At 37.7% G+C, this 19,799-nt stretch overlaps 1 protein-coding gene across 1 annotated transcript in view; it reads left to right on the top strand.

Moving 5' to 3' along the window:
* pth1r (parathyroid hormone 1 receptor) overlaps positions 1-19,264 on the top strand; it is a 108,140-nt gene extending 88,876 nt beyond the window's left edge. The window contains exons 7-14 of the mRNA XM_041803570.1: positions 220-406; positions 13,974-14,127; positions 14,757-14,817; positions 16,245-16,311; positions 16,459-16,553; positions 16,636-16,777; positions 18,629-18,670; positions 18,758-19,264. Coding sequence (XP_041659504.1) covers positions 220-406; positions 13,974-14,127; positions 14,757-14,817; positions 16,245-16,311; positions 16,459-16,553; positions 16,636-16,777; positions 18,629-18,670; positions 18,758-19,120 — 1,111 coding nt within the window. The 3' untranslated portion in view covers positions 19,121-19,264. The remainder of the gene's footprint in view (positions 1-219; positions 407-13,973; positions 14,128-14,756; positions 14,818-16,244; positions 16,312-16,458; positions 16,554-16,635; positions 16,778-18,628; positions 18,671-18,757) is intronic.
* The last annotated feature ends 535 nt before the right edge of the window (positions 19,265-19,799 follow it).

The following is a 19,799-nucleotide window of genomic DNA, read 5'->3' as shown; positions in this document are numbered from 1 at the left end:
TGCATTTCAAAGCCCCTAAATCTCCAAGAATGTGTGATAGTCAGCGTGGAGCTCAGCTGGCTCTAATTAAAATGAGTGTTGTTTATGTGTGTGCAGGAAAAAAATAAAACACACTTTTATGAAGGTGTGCCAGGTCGATCAAACAATTACAGACACAGAAACACACAGAAGCAGAGTTGTATCTTTTGACCTTGCCACTCTTGTTTGTTTTCTCCCCAGACGGTTACACTGCACCAGGAACTACATCCACATGCATCTGTTTGTGTCCTACATGCTAAGAGCTATCAGCATTTTCGTGAAAGATGTTGTGCTCTACTCTGGATCGGCCTTGGAAAACATGGAAAGAGTCACAGTGGAAGACCTCAAGTCTATCACTGAGGCACCGCCAGCCAACAAAACACAGTTTGTAAGTAAACCAGCACGGCGAAAATAACTGAGGTCAAGTCAAACATGGCCTCCTTGAAGATTTCCACAAAGCAGGAATGTGACAACTAAGTAAAATCCCAAAAATAATACTTCTTCTTTGATTGCATTGCATAGACAGATAATTTGATTTGTAGAGATGTTGAGCGTGAAATATTTTGCTTCCAGAAAGGAAGTGGTATTTCGCTAAGTCTCACCTGCTTTTCCAGCACTGGAGCAAATAAACTGCACTGTTTGTCAGCATGCCAGCCTTTTACAAGGCCAAGACTTGGCTTTCCCCTTTCAGAGTCAAGTTTAAAAAATGGGTAAAGACTGGGAACTTTTCATGCATGCTTTAATATGCAAACAAATAATTTGTGCAATATATTTAGCTGACATTTTTATCCTAGGGCTCTGCATAATGAGTTATGATTAAAAGGGCTTCGTTAAAGCTGCTGATATATGTTACATATTAAAGGAATACTGATATTTGTGCCTTTGCTCACTGTATACTCGAGTGTTAAGCAAATAAAACCTGCCAGCCTTACAGTATTAGAAAAAAGTGCTATATACCCTAAAGCCACAACAGCCTTTTCAACTGACATGGGAACTCATTGTTAGTCTTGATAATAAGGACTTCATATGATAGACTTTTTAACAGATTACTATGTATGCAGTGTTTGCCTCCTATCTGTCATGCGCTGTATTTTATTTCACTTTTGTGAATGGGTATTCATCATAGCCTGTTCGAGTGATCTGTCTTTGATGTCTCTGTTTCTGCTTTGGTCTTTTCATGAAAATGAAAAAAGCACAAGAGGCTTCTGCAGCAAAGCTTCTTTGTATATTATCATGACCTCAGGTGGACAAGGAGACATCACCATGATAAAGTTTCAAACCATTAGTTGTTTGAAAAATTGGACCAAATCAAACCATCAAAACAACATTTTTAGTATGTCACACTACACCATATCAATTAAGTTCAAATAAAATATGTACTCAGCCAAGTATTACCTTCTTAAGTCCCAGAATGTACATATGAGGACATTACAGAGAATTTTTGAGATAATTGTTAAAAATGTCTGTTAAAGTTTAAGTAATATGCTTGAAATGCTGGGAGAAATTGAGATGACATTTTCATAGATATGTGGGGATATATTTGTATATTTTGGAGAGTTTCAGTTGGAGTCTTGGGGAAATTTGCTTTGAATTATTTTTGGTATTTTTATGGGAATTGGGAAATTTGTTTGGATGTTTGGGGGAATTGTCATTTTCAGGCATTTTCGTCTACATTTGGAAAATCTTTCATAATTTTTGGGAGGATTCTGCTTTAAGGTGTTTATACACTTGGGGAATTGATTTCTTAATCTTTGGAAATTTAAATGAGAATTTTAGGGAGGAAAATTTCAGGGAATTTGTTTAAGGGGAGTTTCTGCCATTTTCATGGACTCTTGGGAATATGTTCATACAGTAATTTCCTAAGAACTTTATAGGGGAAATTTGCTTTGAAATTTTGGGGAATTTAATTTTTTCAGGCACTTGCATGGAATATGGGGGAAAACATTTTATTGGACTGTTTAGGCGATATGATGAAGTTTCGCTGCAACAACTGAGGAATATGTAAACTTTTGGGGGATTTTTTATCGAGTAGGGCTCAAAAACGTTCAAGAATGCAACAGAACTTTTAGGTAATTTTTTGTGAAAATTTAGGGCATTTGTTTGGGGGATTTTTTATTTGCCTTTTTCAAGGGCTTTTGGGGATGTATTTATACTTAAGTGGAATTTGAGACATTTTAAAGGAGAATTTGCCTTGAAATTTCTGGGGTTTGTTTAAGAAATTTTTCAGGAGTTTTAATGGAATTTGAAAATTTTGTAGATTTTTTGGGCTTTATGGTAAAGTTTCACTGAAAATTTTGGCCTACTTTTTGTGGAGTACTTTATAAAAAACTGTTTAAGAATTTTCACTGAAATGTTAGGCAATTTCTGTGAAATTATAGGGATTTTTTTATGTTTGGGGCACTTTTCTGCCATTTTCATGGAATCTTGGGTGTGTTGGCTTTATGATAACGTGTCACTGCAGCATTTGAGGAATATTTGAAGAAATTTTGGGCTACTTCTTTATGGAGTACAAAAATGTTCAAGAAGTATCACCAAGATTTTATATTATTTCTTAGAAATTTCAGGGAATTTGTTTGGCTGTTTGTGGGAATTATAATGTTCGTGGAATCTTGATGAATGTATTTATATTTTTGGGAAATTTTAGGAAAAATTTGCTCAGAAATTTAAGGAAATTTGTTTTAATATTTTCAGGAATTTACATGGGATATTTGGGGGAGGAATATTATTATAGCGTTTAGGTTTTATGATGAAGTTTCACTGAAACATTTGAGAAATATTTGAAGAAATTTTGGCGTACTTTTTTATGGAGAACAGTACAAAAATGTTTAAGAATCTTCACTGAAATTTTAGGGAATTTGTAATGAATTTTGGGAAAGGAAAATTTCCAAGAAATTCAGAACATTTGGTGGAAATTTTGTTCATGCTTGGCCATAACAAGTCCTTGTGGTCCATCAAAATGACTCCACCATACCTTTGTTAATGACTGACACCATTTCTGCCTGACTGGAGACCCCCATAACCGACCAACTTGCCAATTCAAAGCCAAAACATTTCCTAAACTGGAAAAGCACTCAGAGAGCACAGACCTCCGCCATTAGCCCTATCTCCCAATAGTGAAGAATCCTTAAAAAAATTCCTGGATCCGTCCCTATGTGCCCCCCACCATGGCATTCGCTGATTATTCCCTCCCTGGTGGGGTGGAAACATGGTGAGGTAAAGCATTGGCTTCGCTACGGGTGGACTGTCATGGCAGAAGCATTGCCTGCCAGTGCCAACAAATGCACTGATAGTCTCACCCATGGTCTCATGGAACGACTGAAAGTCATGGCAGAGGGTGAATATTCCTCCCAGCATTGTGAGTATTCTCGCTACAATTCGCTGTCTTTCTCTCTGTTACACTCTGACTCATCTCCCCGACTGGGCATGCGTCTTTCAAACTCTATAAACTCCAAAACTTTAAATAGAAACACACCCAAAAATGCTGCTGGGATTGAAGTTACTCATGTCCGCCATCTCCTGGTGTAAAGTGGTAACAGCGCAGACCTCCGCTATTAGCCCTATCTTCCAATAGTACAGAATCCTTTAAAGAAATTCCTGGATCCAGATGGTGATCCGAATCACTTCCAAATCTAATCAGTTCTTTCTTATGCCGATTTGGTCAGATTTCCTGAACATTTCATGAAAATCCGTCCACAACTTTTTGAGTTATGTTGCTAACAAACAAACTGACAAACTAACAAACCCACGCGATCACATAACCTCCTTGGGGGAGGTAAAAACAGATCAGTCCTGTATTTTCTGCAGAAACCTGACCTTCAGGAGATTTGTGGACTTCATTTTTACTCAAAACTAATTCCTGTTCAAAGATAAGGCAGGGCTTTTAAACTTATCAGGTCCTACTTATTCCAAATAAGTGGGGGAAACTAAAAATCCATTCCAAACAAAAGCTCAGGTCTCAGGAGGATAATGTCAGTAACATCAGAAGTGTGTGTTTATGCGTGGAGGCAATATGTGTGTGTCTGTGTCCAAGATCACACCATATTCACTTTATAATGAAAACACCATTTTAAAGTGGTCCCCAAATTATGACAGAGCATTGTTATACCCTATACACTGCACATTCTATCCCATAATGCATTGTGAAAGGTCCCAGGAATATTAACCACGATGCATATTCAAAGGTCAAAAATGGCATTTCTCATATGTGACATAGAACAAGAGGAACAGAGCAGGCATGAACACATTGAAAACAAAACCACAGAAAAGTGAATATTTTTGAGGCAATTTAACTGATACCAATAATCAGTTACAAGAAAGACTGAAGGTCTTTGTACACTGAATCAGTTATTGTTGAATGTGTTTTTTTACATCCTTGCATCTTATTTAAAAGAAAACATTAACACAGAGTCCAATGAATGTATGTTTCTATTCATTGCAAAAAGAATTGCGGAACAATGATGGCACACTGCATAGGAAAGAAGCAGGAAAGATGACTCTGTGGCTCTTTCACTCTTTGATAAAAGAAAAACTGACAAAAATCTTCAAGGGTTGTTTGCACTTGCTTGTGCGGCATGATTATGTGCCAAGTTGGAGAGATGGAGCATAACTTTTCAATTGAATCTCTCCATTACATTACTAGGAGTCCTTTTTTTGCTTTTATCTATTATGTTCATGGTTGATATCCACCTGATACATCGGCATACCACAGCATTCAAAATGAGGCGTCAGTGTGAAAGAAAGAGAGAGAGAGAGAGAGAGAGAGAGGAAGGGAGCTGCAGATGCAGCTCTGAGCAGTCAATAATTAATTTAGATGACTAGCACTAAATTCTCACCAGTTCAGAGAAAAAAGATCAGTGTGCAAACACAATTAACACATACAGTGTTTTTTCTTTTTTAATTTGCTGCAATTTGGACAAGAAAATGGGCAACAGCTTTCACAACCAAATATAGTTTTTTGGTTATGATGAATACAGACATGAGACCATCGTACGCACAAATATATAAGATAAAGCACAAAAATATAAAAATATGTATCAATATTTTGCTTAAATCTAAAAAACAGTTGCCTTATTTAAATTTTTTGTCAATCTGTGCCCCGCAAAGTCTTTCTTATTATAGTGTTGATAAGTGCACTATGGATTCGACTAGAGACGGCTCACTATTAAGGAATATTGAGTATTGAATGAGTGTGTGATTTCAGATACAACCTGTGTAACTGTTGTCAAATCATAAAAAAGCAAAGCAGAGAGACAGAGTGAGAAGATTGAGAGTGTGTGGCTACAGGAGCTTAAATAATCTCTACACACTGGACCCAGGTGTGACATATTACTCCAATTACTGAGCCGCATTCAAAACCACAAGTTGGAGACACCCCCTCCTGCTGACATTACCAAACATGACATGATGTCATGGACATCAGATTGTACAGAGTAGGAAGCGGATTTTAAGCTTCTGAATCATATCTATTAAAAAACAATAGCATTCAGAGATTCAAATCAAATTGAATGAGGCCAAATGATAATGAGCACAGCGGGAAAAGAGGAGCAGTGAAAGGAAGTATGTTCTATGAGCTATCACAAAACAGCGAGAACAGCTTAAGCTGAAAGCAGAGTGGAGATCGACTGAATCAATGAGTGACTTGATCAGGCTGGGATTCAGGAATTTTCCAACTGACTGCCAATACAAGGGCGTAACACTGACTATTTTAACGATTGATAACAAGACAAATGTCCCTTCAGTATGATTTGGAAGGTGGTGTGCAATGATGCTCATTTCAAGTGAATGCTGGAATTTATTGAGTGATTGTTTGTAGGACATGATTAAATCAATCACCATTTGTGAAACCTCTCCTAATACAAAAACAGAAAGACAGAGGAACCCAGGGGAAATTAACTCAGTCTGCAAAGAAACCATAAAATGTCACTTTGACTCAAAGGCTGCAGCCTGTTGCTCTGACATCCTATTCCTAGTAACCTTTGGTTAAATAGTTGAAGAACACATTAACACATGTACAGAAAAGCACATCACGAATAAAAAAGGAGTTAAGCATGTGAAAGGTTACAAAAAGGGACCATGACTGCTTTAATTCATTTAAGCGTTGTCTAAAGATTCTTAGAATTCTGTAGTGTATCATGTTTAATCTCCACATTTTAGAATTCCACTATTCTACATCTAAAATTGATTCTGTTTCATTTTGGATTTTTGTTCCATCTTTAACTGGAGCCCTGGAGCCCAGTAGAGACCACAGAGACAGTTTGAGAACATTGCTGGAAAGAGCCTAGCAGAACCCCAGCATCTGAACTAGGGCTGGGCAATAAATCAAAGTTTAGATTAAATTGCCAACAGTCTCACTCACAATTTTCAAATTCAGGGAGTACAATATCTCTATGACCTTAAATGTGTGTCAAATACACGTTTGATGCTGAGATGTTTTGCTCTACACATCATACAAAAATTCAACCATCAATTTTTTATAGAATAGTTTGCAGAAAATCCCATTTTCTTTTTTTTCCCTTTTAAAATTTAGAGACATAAAAGCATCATTCCCTTCAATACAACAGTTCAAATCAAATTTGCAATAAGAGTAAAAATAATCGTGTTTTGAAATTTTATTTAAAAAAAAATTGTTCAGCCTTGATTTAATCTATCCAATATTATGTCAGTTACAATATAAAATGATCATTACTTGTTTGTTAGGAAATACATAAAATATGGAATTTTTAAAAATCACATATTAAATTGCAATTGCAATATTGGGGGTAAAAAAAAATGGCAATTAGATTATTTTTCTAAATCTTTCAGACCTAGTCTGAACTTAGCTCAAATCAAGCTGTCTGATGCAGACACCAGAAATTCAGCTTTTCAAGTTGCAGACAGCTAGGTTTGGAACATTACAAACAGATAGATTAGGAAATATGAAATATAAATCTTGTTTTGAAAGGTTAAAAATGCCAACTTCACATGATTAAGTCATGTTTTAATTTTGGAAGTTATTACATGTATGTTTTTTTCATCAATCCTCATATTAATCACTTATCATAACCATCCGAAGCATGGCAGCAAAATTTTATGGCACATACAAACACAGAAATGCTTTGCCAGCTCAGTCTTGTTATAACAAAGAAATCTGCTGAGAATAATTAATTTTTCATGGACAAATTTAGCTCCTACAGCCTTGAATTTTTATTGTACTAGGCTATCTTGCATAACTATCTTGCAACAAAACTTCATCATCAGGATTAAATAAACAGCTGATAGAGGAGACACGAGTATTACTGGGCGAAAAAAAGATAAATGTTATCATTTCCAAGAGGCAGATAACTGTAACAAGGTAAATTAGAAATACAGTTTTTTTTCTAGCGGCGCTTGTAAGAAGGATGCGTGATGCTTTAAAAGATAACAAATGAGAATTTCAAGGCTGCTGGACCTAAAGTTATGTTTATGTTTGCAGCCACGCTAAGATGGTGATGACAAGAAGGATTTAGTGATGTAATACTCTCGTACAGCTGTTTAAGTGTTACTCATGATCATGATGACCTGCTTTTATTTTGAAAGAAAATAAAGACATTCAAATAGATCTAAAATTATGACATAAACTTAATGATGAAGAAATGTGAATTTTCAGTGCGGTTTTAAAGTAAAAAAAGACATGAACATCAAATCATTGTGGCTGCAGGGAGACATTGCTTAGCCAAAGTGTGCTGAAAAGGACAATTGAAGCATGAGATTTATCACAGTTTCAAAAATGCTCTAAAATTAATCACAATTAATGCATTAATGAAGGTAGCCCTAATTCCCAGAGTGTCCTTGAGCTGTATCCATGCATTTAATGTACCTGAATATAGAAAAACACCTTCTGAACTACTCCCTCTGTTGAATGTCATACCCTAAAATAGTTTAAAATCAGCCAATCATTTCTAGGTAGTGAGTTGATATTTGATCATTCTAGAGAATAGGAGCTATTGAATATATCCACGCAACTTTTGTATGCAACATCTTTGAAGTGTGAAAGCATAATGTTTTGTCTATGTTGTGTCATGCCAGGTCAGTGCATAGGGTAAAATCCATGGACAGAAGGCTATGAAAAGCTGTAAACACAGTGCAAGTTGACCCAGATGCCCCTCTCCATCAACGGTTTCCAGCTCCCTCTGGGTACTTCACGCATACCCAGGCCAAATGGTGCCCAGTTTAGCATGCCCAGAAAACCTCCAAGGAGAGGGTTCCAGGAGGAGGCGTCCTAATCAAATACCCAAACCAACTAACTTGGCTCCTTTTGATGCAAAGGGGAAGCAGCTCTACCTTAAGCTCCCTTCGGTTTTCTGTGCTCTAACCCTACAACACGTTTTCACCATAGCTGTGCATGGTACAACGCTGTCATTACTGCTGATGCAGCCCCTATTAGTCTGTCAATTTCATGATGCATTTTACCCTCATTCAAGAACAGGACTCTGAGGTACTTAAAAAAAAAAACTCTTTTATTTATTCATTTATTTATCTCTCTATAACCTTGCTACCAAAAGAACTATAATGCATAAACAAATATACAATATGAAGCTTTGACAAACACTGAAACCCATTATGATTGAAAACTATTGCAACATGCTACTATACATTTTAGTCTATAATTAAGTAGGTGTATTTGAGAGGCATAAAGTCATTGGCATTGGCCTACAGAAATAATAGTGACTGGCAAATTGTGCAAGTCATAACTCAAAAACAATGTCTTCATAGTGGTCCACACAAATACCTTTGTGTAGTGTTTGATCAAAAGATCCAAAAATGCTCACCAGACCAGACAACACAAAGGTGCATTTTAAGTACTCCTCTGTTTTCAACGTGTCATTGAAGTCACCATTACATATGGTCTTATTTTAAATGGTGTTTGCTAGCATTAGTCTTCACCCACTAAGTGTAAGTAAGATCCTCTTTTGTCATACAGGCAGGGGCAGGTCAGACCACTGCTACATCACATGCAAATGGTCTATAGCATGCATTGGTGTTCATGGCATGGGTATTCTGTACATTTGTATAGATGCCATTAAAGCTGGACTATATTGATAAGGTCTAACTAACTGGACTAACGTCTTTTACCAAGTAAACAACGTCTTTTACAAGGAAGGTCTCTGCATATTAGAACAGTTAGATGGTCTGTGTGGTTCACAGGCTGACTTGGCACCCATTGAAAATGTTTGCCCCATTTATGAAACAGAATATAAAATAATGGAGACCCAAAACTTTTTGAGAGGCATCTGGCTGCAGACTGCAGCTCTCAGACACCCCCTCTTGCAGACCACTACTGGAACAACGGGTTTCCTGTCTTAGGGTTTTTTTCAAAGTCTGACCATTATGTTCATGCAATAACCACATTGCAAACATGACAGACTGAACATTTGATAAACACAAAAAATGGTCAGCAGTCTAATCAGAGATAAAATGATGTGTAGACCTGTTTCAGAAGTAGAAACAAGAACAGTGTTTTACTTTAGCTGCGTTAGCTTAAGCTATGGTAGCTACGCTAGCTATGTAGTTAACATTAATACGTAAGCCAGTGTTGCTAGGTTAGCTTTAGCTTTAACAGTGTGAGCTTAAGCTAACATTGCTGGAGCTAATGTAGATATGTTAGCTACAAAGGTGATGTCGATAAATAGCAAATGTAGCTAAAGCAAATGTAGCATTAGCTATGGAAGCTATGTTAGTTTTGCTCTTTGTTGGAGTTTTTTGTGTTTCAGACTGTTTACTCTGCTTCATTAAATGTTTTGTAATTAGTTTGTGATGGTCAGGTTTTTTTACTTTTGTCTTTTGGTATCATAACCTTCACCTTGACCATTGCCCTAACCCTAACCAGAAGTTCAATCTAATTTTATTTTGAAAGTTTTAGCATCTATTTCTACCCTGACTAAGATGGTGTCTCAGGGTAGTGGTCTGTAAGACAGGGAGTCCGAGAGGTGCAGGCTGCACTCAAACAGTCTTGAACCTTTTAACTGCTGATATCCTAAAATTAGTGGTGTGGTGCAGGTTATATGTGGATGTAGGGAGTATACCCACTTCTTTTTTCGTCTCCAAAGAGTATACCCACCTTTTTTTTAGTCTCTCTGGAGTATCCTGGTTCTTTTCATTTTTTACACAACTTTTTTCTTTTTCTTAAATTTTAGTTATCAGTTGTTATTGTTCAGCAGGTATTTACCCCTCCCTGTCCCATGTTAACATGACTTCTTTCTCCTTTAAGTGTGTGAAACTCCAGTTAAAGATATGCTCCATCATAAACAAGCTGCTACATCTGAAGAATTTCTGTCAGCAAATAAACAGACTGTTTTAAAAAAGATAGAGATGAAAATAATGAGATGGGTAATAAGTGCAGAGAAACAGGAGCACCGAGGCATATTGGTTTCTGATAAGGATGAGATTTAAAAAATGGCAGAAACATCTAAAGAGCTGTATTTCTGTGTGGAGGTTGATGCTACATTATTCCTCATTAGGAGTAAAACCAACCCCTCTTTTCATCCCCAGATGCTTTTTTATGAGTCAAATCTTTGCTTGCATTTAACTATTAAGATAAAACATAAACCAATGCATAACTTTTTATGAAGTATATATGCTATGGGTGCAGATGGCCAAGCGGGTTGTCGGATCCTATGTCTGAAGGCTGTAGCCCCCCAGGTGGATTGCCCGGGTTCAAGTTCAACCTATGGCTCCTTTCCTGCTTGTCCCTTCCTCTCCCCGATTTCCTACTCTATCCACTGCCTTATTGAAAATTACAGTCTAAAATCCCCAAATTCTTTGGCAGGGGGGCTCTCAATCAAAACAGACAAAATTGCTCACTCAGACAAAAATACCACTGTCACTGTTTTCTTCTGAACATCAGTCTTTCCTTTTCTGACTGGTGGTCCTGACCAAACAGCCTGAAGCTTGTATCCTACCAGTCGTGTTCATTCACAGCAGCTCTCCTCTTATGATCTAGGCTATTAGATTAATGCAAGAAAATTATTTAGTGAAAATAAGCCCCAACAACGTTTTTTTTAGACCAAAGTAACTGATATGAACCTCTAAAAAATAAGTGCTAGTGCACTATAACTTAAGACTACCACGTCCTAAAATGATAAAAGTGAAAAATCAGAACTGTACTTTAAATACAGTTTAAAGGTTGAAGTCCCTATAAAGTGAAATCTAAATGTCTGTCTTAACACACTAGATATGTTGGAATAAGGTTGCTGTAAAAATGTGAAAACACTGAACTATGTGTGACTGAATTTTTGATTTACACCGTTAAAAAGTTTTTCACCTCTTTCCAGGCTTGTTTTATCTTGGACAGGGCAAATATAGCAGACTGTGATGTCACCGGCTGCTATGGGAAAATACCCCACCTCACTAACGCTACAATGATATAAAACTACAAAGCAGTTCCTCTCAGTACACTCTGTTGTTCGCTAATGTCACTGCCTTCATTAAAAGTTAAGTCAGGTAAATGCTGGGTTTTTTTGTTCATAGTGAAGTAAATTTACCAAATCTATCAGCCACAGTGGCCTATGGATCATTAAAAGCATCATGTCGGAGAGATATGTGCCAGAAAACTGTAAATTTAATCCCCAACTTCTGTCTCTCTGCTTTTGCAGCTGCACTCTGATCAGAAGCATTTTTTAAACTCTGAGAGGATCATATTTCTCATGAGTGGGCATGGCTTCAGCTCATTCAATCGTCACGCCCACACCATCCTAGAGCAGCTTTTTCATGATTTTGAGGCTTAGTTTTATAAACTTAGAGATGTTTTTGATGACTCAAATTTGGCCTAGTTCCAGTCCAGATATCCTCTCGTGTCCAAGCTGGCACGCCGTTATTTGTGCATCCCGGTCACCTCCGTCAGAGGGTTTTCCCCCACGGCTGGGACTATAGTGGACAAAAAACGCTCTGTTCTACAGTAGATTCAGAAGATGTGGATTGCCTTGTGTTATTAGGTAAAAACATGTAGGAACAAGATAGTACCAACATTTTTTTTTAAATGTTTTGTTCATTATAAACATGATGTCATCACTGCCGTAAGCAGCGCAATTTAATTTATTTTTGTTTGACATTTAATTTCTAATTCGTTTTTTTCATTTTAAAGTTGACCATCAGTACCAGAAATAGCCGTCAAATGCCTCTAAATGATGCAGGTGGCTGTGTTTGCAGTAAAAAAGTACATAAAAATTAACATGAACTACTTTTGCTTTTAGCTCATTTTTTCTTCTTCTTACATCTGTAATGTAATATTTGAGGGTCCGCTAGTGGACAAATGTGTAACTACATGGTGATTAAAGCAACTGAATGTTTTACATACATATTAATAAAAAATGTGCATAAATATTCAAATATAATTAGAAATCTGTAAAACATAACTGAAATTCGAATAGGACTGTAGATAAATATTGACAGCCCCACTTCCTAGAGCTGTACGCTGAATGACAAGTTGCATAACATGGTCACCACTTAAGTCTTCAAGCCAGTTTTACTTTTAATGTTTTAAACATGACAGCTGTTGTACAATCGAATAACAAGCCCAGGTTGTACTCTGACAGAATTTCACTTGAGAAGAAAAAGAGGACAAGATAGTGGATTAATGCAATATGACGCTTTCTGTCCCTTGAGGGAACAAATAAAACAATTCTTCCTCATCCTGCCATAAAGTATTGTGTTAACTTGAACAAGAACATTGACTGAAGGTGGCAGCTGACAATAATCCTGGTACTTTTATTAGGTAACATAAACAAAGCTGAATTTAGCAAATTAGCACTCACCTGCTTTGATAATGAAGAGTATCTTGCCTTTCACTTCCCAAATATCCGCTTTATTGACCCAGGCACATATCAATCGGACATGCGTAAAGCTGTGTGCATTTCTATACACCCTGGAGCAGCAGTGACCTCTGTTCATCAACATAGTGAGAGAGCTATTGTGTGTAAGTGTAAGCATTTAGAAAAATCCAGTCAGCAACAGCACAACTTTGGCATCCTTCATTGTCATGCCAGTGAAGGTGATAACATTGCACACCAGTGAGGAGAAACTGATGCACAGTGTCATGTTACAAGCCCAAAACCATGTGTTACCTGTCCACACATAAATGCTATGAACAGAGTGTCTAAGTTTTCCAAAAGGTGTTTTCAGTGGCCTAAAATTCTGCACCTTGGCGTCTTTTTGTCACAGAATTATACAGGTGCATTTCAAAAAATGAGAATCATGTAACAGTTCACTTTTTTTTTACTTCAAAGAAGTAAACCTCTATTGTTTCTAGATTCATCTCATACAAAGTAAAATATTTCAAGACTTTTTTTTGTTGATTTTTGGCTACAGCCCACAAATTCAAACATCCACAATCTTAAAATATTAGAATATTGCCAGAAAGTCCCATTTACAAAGTTTTCCTGAGCCTTAATTATCTCACTCAGATTTAGTACACTCAACTACAATCATTGGGAAGACTGCTGACTTGACTATTGCAACTTGGCAATCATTGATACTCTACACAAGGAGGGTACGCCACAGAAGGTCTTGCTGAAAGAGAAGGCTGTTCTCAGAGTTGGTATCCAAGTTTTTTCTTTGAAAGTTGGCCATAATCATCAAGATTTAAGCAAAAAAGAAGTCTTAAAATATTTTACTTTGTATGAGATGACTCTAGAATAAATTGAATGAAAATTAACTTTTTCATGACATTCTAATTTTTTGGGGTTACCTGTGCATTTATACTTTACTGTAGGAGCAACAAATATAATAGCCGATCAGATCTCAATTTAGGTTTTAAGGACATTTCTGCAGTCAATTAAAAGTTGCAACATTAAGCAAAATTATAAAGAAAAAATTTTAGTGATTGTTTGCAATGAAGTTTACCACCTAGAATACTAATCACATACAGTATAAGCATTCTTTCTGCTTATTTTTCAGTGTGAGTATTGATTGATTGTGCTCTTCTTTTCTTTCATTGTGCTCAGATTGGCTGCAAGGTGGTTGTGACCTTGTTCATGTACTTCTTGGCGACCAATTACTACTGGATCCTGGTGGAGGGACTGTACCTACACAGTCTCATCTTCATGACCTTCTTCTCAGACAGAAAGTACCTTTGGGGATTCACTCTGATTGGATGGGGTGAGTTTTGCATGATTTAGGTACATTTCAATCACTCAGTGTGGGCTTGCATGTACTTCATAATCATTAACCCAATCACATGGCAGCATCCAATGCATAAAGACAAATAGACATGATCAAAATGATGATCACCAATCTGCTGGAGCTAAAACCAAGCATCAGGATAGGGAAAAGGGTATTTAACTGGATTTAAAGTTTTGATTTAAGTGACTTTTATGTGATTGACTGATGATTTGTGTTAATCCACAGTTGTGCAGATATATCCAATTAAGTGATTAATTTATTTACTTTAAATCATGCATGTTTAAGTACATAAGGTACAACGTATGGCAGTCTAATTGATAGGTAAAAACTCTGAAGGTGCTCTAAAAAAAAAAAAACCTTACTATTCTATGAAAAACTAGACTAAGGCAGAAAGAATAGCTTGTTGCATGAGTATGGGCTTTACAGTTCCTGCATTGTACACACTGTGCGTAAAGTCACATAAGCACAGCGCATACAATGTGGATGCTGTGCTACCCCGCCTCTACATGTGTGTTATGGACCTTTGATGTCATAATTTGCTCATAATTATGGGCTGTTTTATCACAAGAATTCGTATCTTTTTGTTTGTTTTTTTAATCTTTCAGGAGTACCAGCTATGTTTGTGACAGTCTGGGCAACTGTGAGAGCAGCCTTTGCAGACACAGAGTAAGAAATCTTCATGATTAATGTCTACATTATTGTTGTAAAGATTCAATACTCACCAAAACATATTCATATTTTTTTGAAGAAACAAAGCATTGATTTTTGTCTTTTGGCAACATTATATGCGTGTGATCTTTATTAAGTCTCAAAAATCCTTTAGTTTTCCCTCATTTAGAATGATGTTGAGATACATAAAGCATTGGTGAAAACAAACCAAAGAAGGATGATTCTCCTAACAAGACTAGGTTAAAACCTAGTGTATGGCTGACAGCATCTATCTGGGATGTCTGTTGAAATGCCTGACTGAATTGTGTGTTCTGGCAGAGTGACTTTTTGTTTAGGTGTGTAGTTGTGCTGTTCCTAATGTCTGTGGGTTGAGAACTGGGTCCCAATTCCTGCTCTTTTTGGCTTTTTCGGCTCCCAAATAGCTGTTCATTCAGTACCACTTTGGTTTTGAAATAAGAAACATTCAGCATTTTGATCCATGATTGATAATTGCATGTTGTTTTGTTTTTTCAAAAACTGTTGGACTAAATCCTTTTTTTCTCAGAATACCAAAAATTTTGCCTGATATTAATACAATACTTCATTTTTTTAGACAATTGAGCACAGCTCTATGACTTTTACTATGTTAAATACCTTAAGTTTTTTACATAAAATCAAAAAACACAGTGTTAGTAGTCTTCTGTGATTTCCATTAAAATAGAAATCATAATGAAATAAATAACACCTCTTTGTAAAAATATTTCTCAAACAAATCAAACTCTAAATGGTCCAAAAGATTAGCGTGGGTAATGCTAAAGCGTAAGTTTTACCGGTTGACAATTCTTCATTAAAAGCAGAACAAAGAACAGCATTGAGTTGTTTTCTTTTCAGAAATGACAAAAGTCGTGTACTGACATGTCTGCATTCGCCATGGTTTGCGTTATGCAGTTCTTTATGGAGTTTACGCCTTTGGTAGGGGCGCAGCTCTGTAACCACTATGTCATGTGTTTTGTTGCTCTGATTGGCCTGTAAATATATGACATAACGTTCATCCAATCAGCCTCCGAGTTTTTTTCCCAAACACTGTCTGTGAGTGGTTTTACAGATGTGCGAAACAAATCCATCTGGCATGCCAGGTTACATTCAGACTGTTTTATTATCAAATACTAAAAAGGCAAACATCTTCTTCTCTTAGTGACTTTACTTCTTAAGTCTGAGATCTTTAAAAGTCATTCAGGAAAGAGGAAGCTTTTAAGTGAAAAGATTCATAAGAAAAAAGTCATGAAATAATCTATGTAGCAGAACTTCTTTTTCATCACAATTGATAACTAGAGGAAGGAGACACTAGACCTCTCTATGTCTTCTTTCACCCTCTTCATCTCACCTTGCTGCTTGATCCTTACTTATCTCGTACTGATCCATTTTGTTGCTGTTGAACCCCGCAGGTGCTGGGACTTGAGTGCAGGCAATTTGAAATGGATCTATCAAGTGCCTATCCTGGCAGCCGTCGTGGTGAGTACATGCTCACTGCTTGAACCTTTCACCTGCTGTGGAGAAGAGAACTGTAATTCACTGCTCCTACGGAGCTGCAGCTGCAGGATTTAACCCGGTATTATGTGATAATGACATTTTGTCATTATGTTTCTGTTTTCACTGCAGGTCAATTTTATCTTATTTTTGAACATAATTAGAGTGTTGGCAACCAAGCTACGAGAAACAAATGCTGGAAGGTGCGACACAAGACAACAGTACAGGTATAACATGTTAGCATTGTGCTAATTGTCATCATTCTGGATCATCTCAAGTTTTAATAAACAAGTTGATCCTCTCTGACAGGAAACTTCTGAAGTCCACGTTGGTGCTGATGCCGCTCTTTGGGGTGCACTACATCATATTCAATGCCATGCCGTACACAGAAGTCTCTGGAATTCCCTGGCTGATCCAGATGCACTATGAGATGCTGTTTAACTCTTTCCAGGTAAAGCTGCTGCAATGAAAAAAGTCAGAAATATTAATTTTGCCCTGACAGTCTAATTAAGTATTCACTGAATTTTTAAAGGGTGCACACTGCCTATCGTGCACATTTCAAGCTAGTTCCATAAAAATCTTGGTGAATTGTTAGCTCACATTGTGCGACTCAATCGCTTACAATGGGTGACATTGCTCATGATTTATGTGCTCATGCTTTACAATGTCAAACAAGTTTCCCTTTAAAAGTCTCACACAAGGAAGCCAAAATTGCAGTGCATTCAGAAAGTATTCAGATTTGCAAATTTATTCAAAAGAAAAACATGAAATATCATAATGACATGTACTCAGACCCTACTAGTGCTTAGTTGAAGCAGCTTTTGGAAGCAACAAGCTTTGCACACGTAGATTGGGGGATTTTCTGACATTCTTCTTTGCAGATCCTCTCAAGCTCAGTCAGGTTGGATGGGGCCGTTTTCAGGTCTCTCCAGGGATGTTTGATGGGGTTCAAGTCAGAGCTCTGGCTGGGCCTCTCTAGGACATTCACACAGTTGTCCCTAAGTCACTCCTGTGATGTATTGGCTATTTGCTTAGGTTCGATGTCATGTTGAGAGGTGAACCTTCAGCCCGGTCTGAGGTCCTTAGCACTGCAGAACAGGTTTCCATTGAATATGTCTGTACTCTACTCTATTCAGCTTTCCCTCAACCTTGACCAGTTTCCCTGTTCCTGCTGCTGAAAATCACCCCCACAGCATGATGCTGCAACCACTGTGCTACGTGTTGGGATAGTATTGGGCAGGTGATGAGTAGTGCCTGGTTTAAAACAGACATAATGTTTAGAATTGAGGCCAGTTCAATCTTGGTTTCAACAGACCAGAGAACCTTGTTTCTCACAGTCTGAGGGTCCTTCAGGTGATTTTTTGCAAACTCCAAGCAGACTTTTATGTGTTTTGCACTGAGGAGAGGCTTACGCCTAGCATATCTGCTATAAATCCACATTGGTGGAGGGCTGCAGTGATGGTTGTCAGTCTGTAGTTTTGTCCCATCCCCACACAGATCTCTGGAGGTTAGTCAGCATGACCATCAGGTTCATGGCCACTTCTCTTACTAAAGCCCTTCTCCCTTGATGGCTCAGGTTTGCCAGGTGACCAGCTCTTGGAAGAGTCCTGGTTGTGAAAGACTTATTATGGAGGCCACTGCGCTCTTGGGAACCTTCAGCGCAACAGAACATTTTGTGTAGCTTTCCCCAGACCTGTGCCTTGCAACAAACCTATCTCTGAGCTCTGCAGTCAATTCCTTTGACCATAGGGCTTGGTTTTTGCTCTGATACTTACTATCAGTTGTAAGGTCTTCTAAAGAGAGGTGTGTGCCAAATCATGTCTATTTAATTTGATTCAACACACATGGACTCCAATCAAGGTATAGAAACATGTCAGTAATGATTAAGAGAAATAGAGGGGTTACCTGAGCTAAATTTTGAGTGTTGTTGCAAAAGGTCTGAATGCTTAAGTCAATGTGAAATTTCAGTTTGTCCAAATTACTGCCTATACAAGAGAAGAGCATGATTTTTTTGGTTGAAGAGTGAAGGATGTCATTTGTTATGGTGATACATGAATCATTTATTGTGGAAAAATATTAACTCATCATATTTATACAGCTACTGTTAGCCACAGGCCTATATGAACAATTTTACAGTCTTTTCCATCTATGCTGTCTCATACTGACACCAAATAAAAGACCAATCATTTCAAATAGTAAAGTAAATAAAGGCCTAGGAAATTAATTGGATTTGGAAAATGTTAACTCAAGAGCAAACTGAAGCTAACTGGCCTACAAATAAGAAAATCTTTCTCTTTTTCAGGGTTTCTTAGTGGCAATTATATACTGCTTCTGCAACGGAGAGGTAAGGAATGTGAAGCCTTTTAAACCAAGATCATCCTACCTGATATGTCTAGCTCTAATTGGTCTAAACAACCTTCTTTCCTTTAAGGTGCAAGCTGAGATCAAAAAGTCATGGAGCAGGAGAACTTTGGCTCTGGACTTCAAAAGAAAAGCTCGGAGTGGTAGTAACACGTACAGCTATGGACCTATGGTGTCACACACCAGCGTTACTAACGTCACCGCCAGGGGGCCACATGCCCTCCACCTCACCACCAGGCTGGGCCCCGTGCCTGTGAATGGGCACAGGAATCTTCCCGGGTACGTAAAGAACGGCTCGGTCTCTGAGAACTCCATACCTTCATTGGGACAGGAGCTCCACCTGCCTGATGAGGAGCATTCTGCAGCCACGCGGCCCTGCGAGGATGAGAAACCCTCCCCCGTGGTTGAGGAGGAGAGGGAGACAGTCATGTAAACTTCAGGCCACTTGGGATGCATAAAAAGGAAACTGTTCCGTACGGATAGCTTCATCACACTGCCAGTTTTTCTCTCCTGTGAAGTGAGCCAGAACATTGCCGCATGATGAGGCTTATGTCCCTAAAAAGGGATGTTTCACTTCAGTGAGCCGGGCTGCCTCTAAATGAAGAAGGGTATCCCTAATTTTAGTGGCTAATTCCTTTAACTCTTTCACCAACCGCCTGCCACAGTGAATGTGTAATAAGACAAAGACAGACTGACATTTTTTGTTTCCTTTTTAACTGCCAGAACTATATTTTTTGGATTGGTTTTTTTTTTTTTTTTTTTTTTTTTTTGCTTGTGCGTAGCTTTCATGGATGAATCTAACATTTAGTTACAGCAGCTGCCAGGAATGGCCTTAATCACCTTAAAGCTAGGTGGATTTCTGAGTGCACTTAGAGGCACATGTGTTGGGAGTTCCTCCAGCAAGTTTTCAGTAAGACTGTGCATGTAGGCTCTGCTTAAAGATAATTAATGCTACCGTTCATGCTCCACAGCATGGTATCTCATGACTTAAGTCCACTTCACTTCAGTGTTAAAGGGAAGGTACTCAGGTAATTGAAGTCCTCTGTTGTTGCACACCTATTTTTATACTTTCAAGTTGTGTTATAGCAAAGTCAGCATTTCTCTGAGGTGTT

Source organism: Cheilinus undulatus, linkage group 13 (assembly GCF_018320785.1).
Source record: "Cheilinus undulatus linkage group 13, ASM1832078v1, whole genome shotgun sequence".
Classification (NCBI taxonomy): domain Eukaryota; kingdom Metazoa; phylum Chordata; class Actinopteri; order Labriformes; family Labridae; genus Cheilinus; species Cheilinus undulatus.
This window is presented reverse-complemented; position numbering and strand designations above follow the sequence as displayed.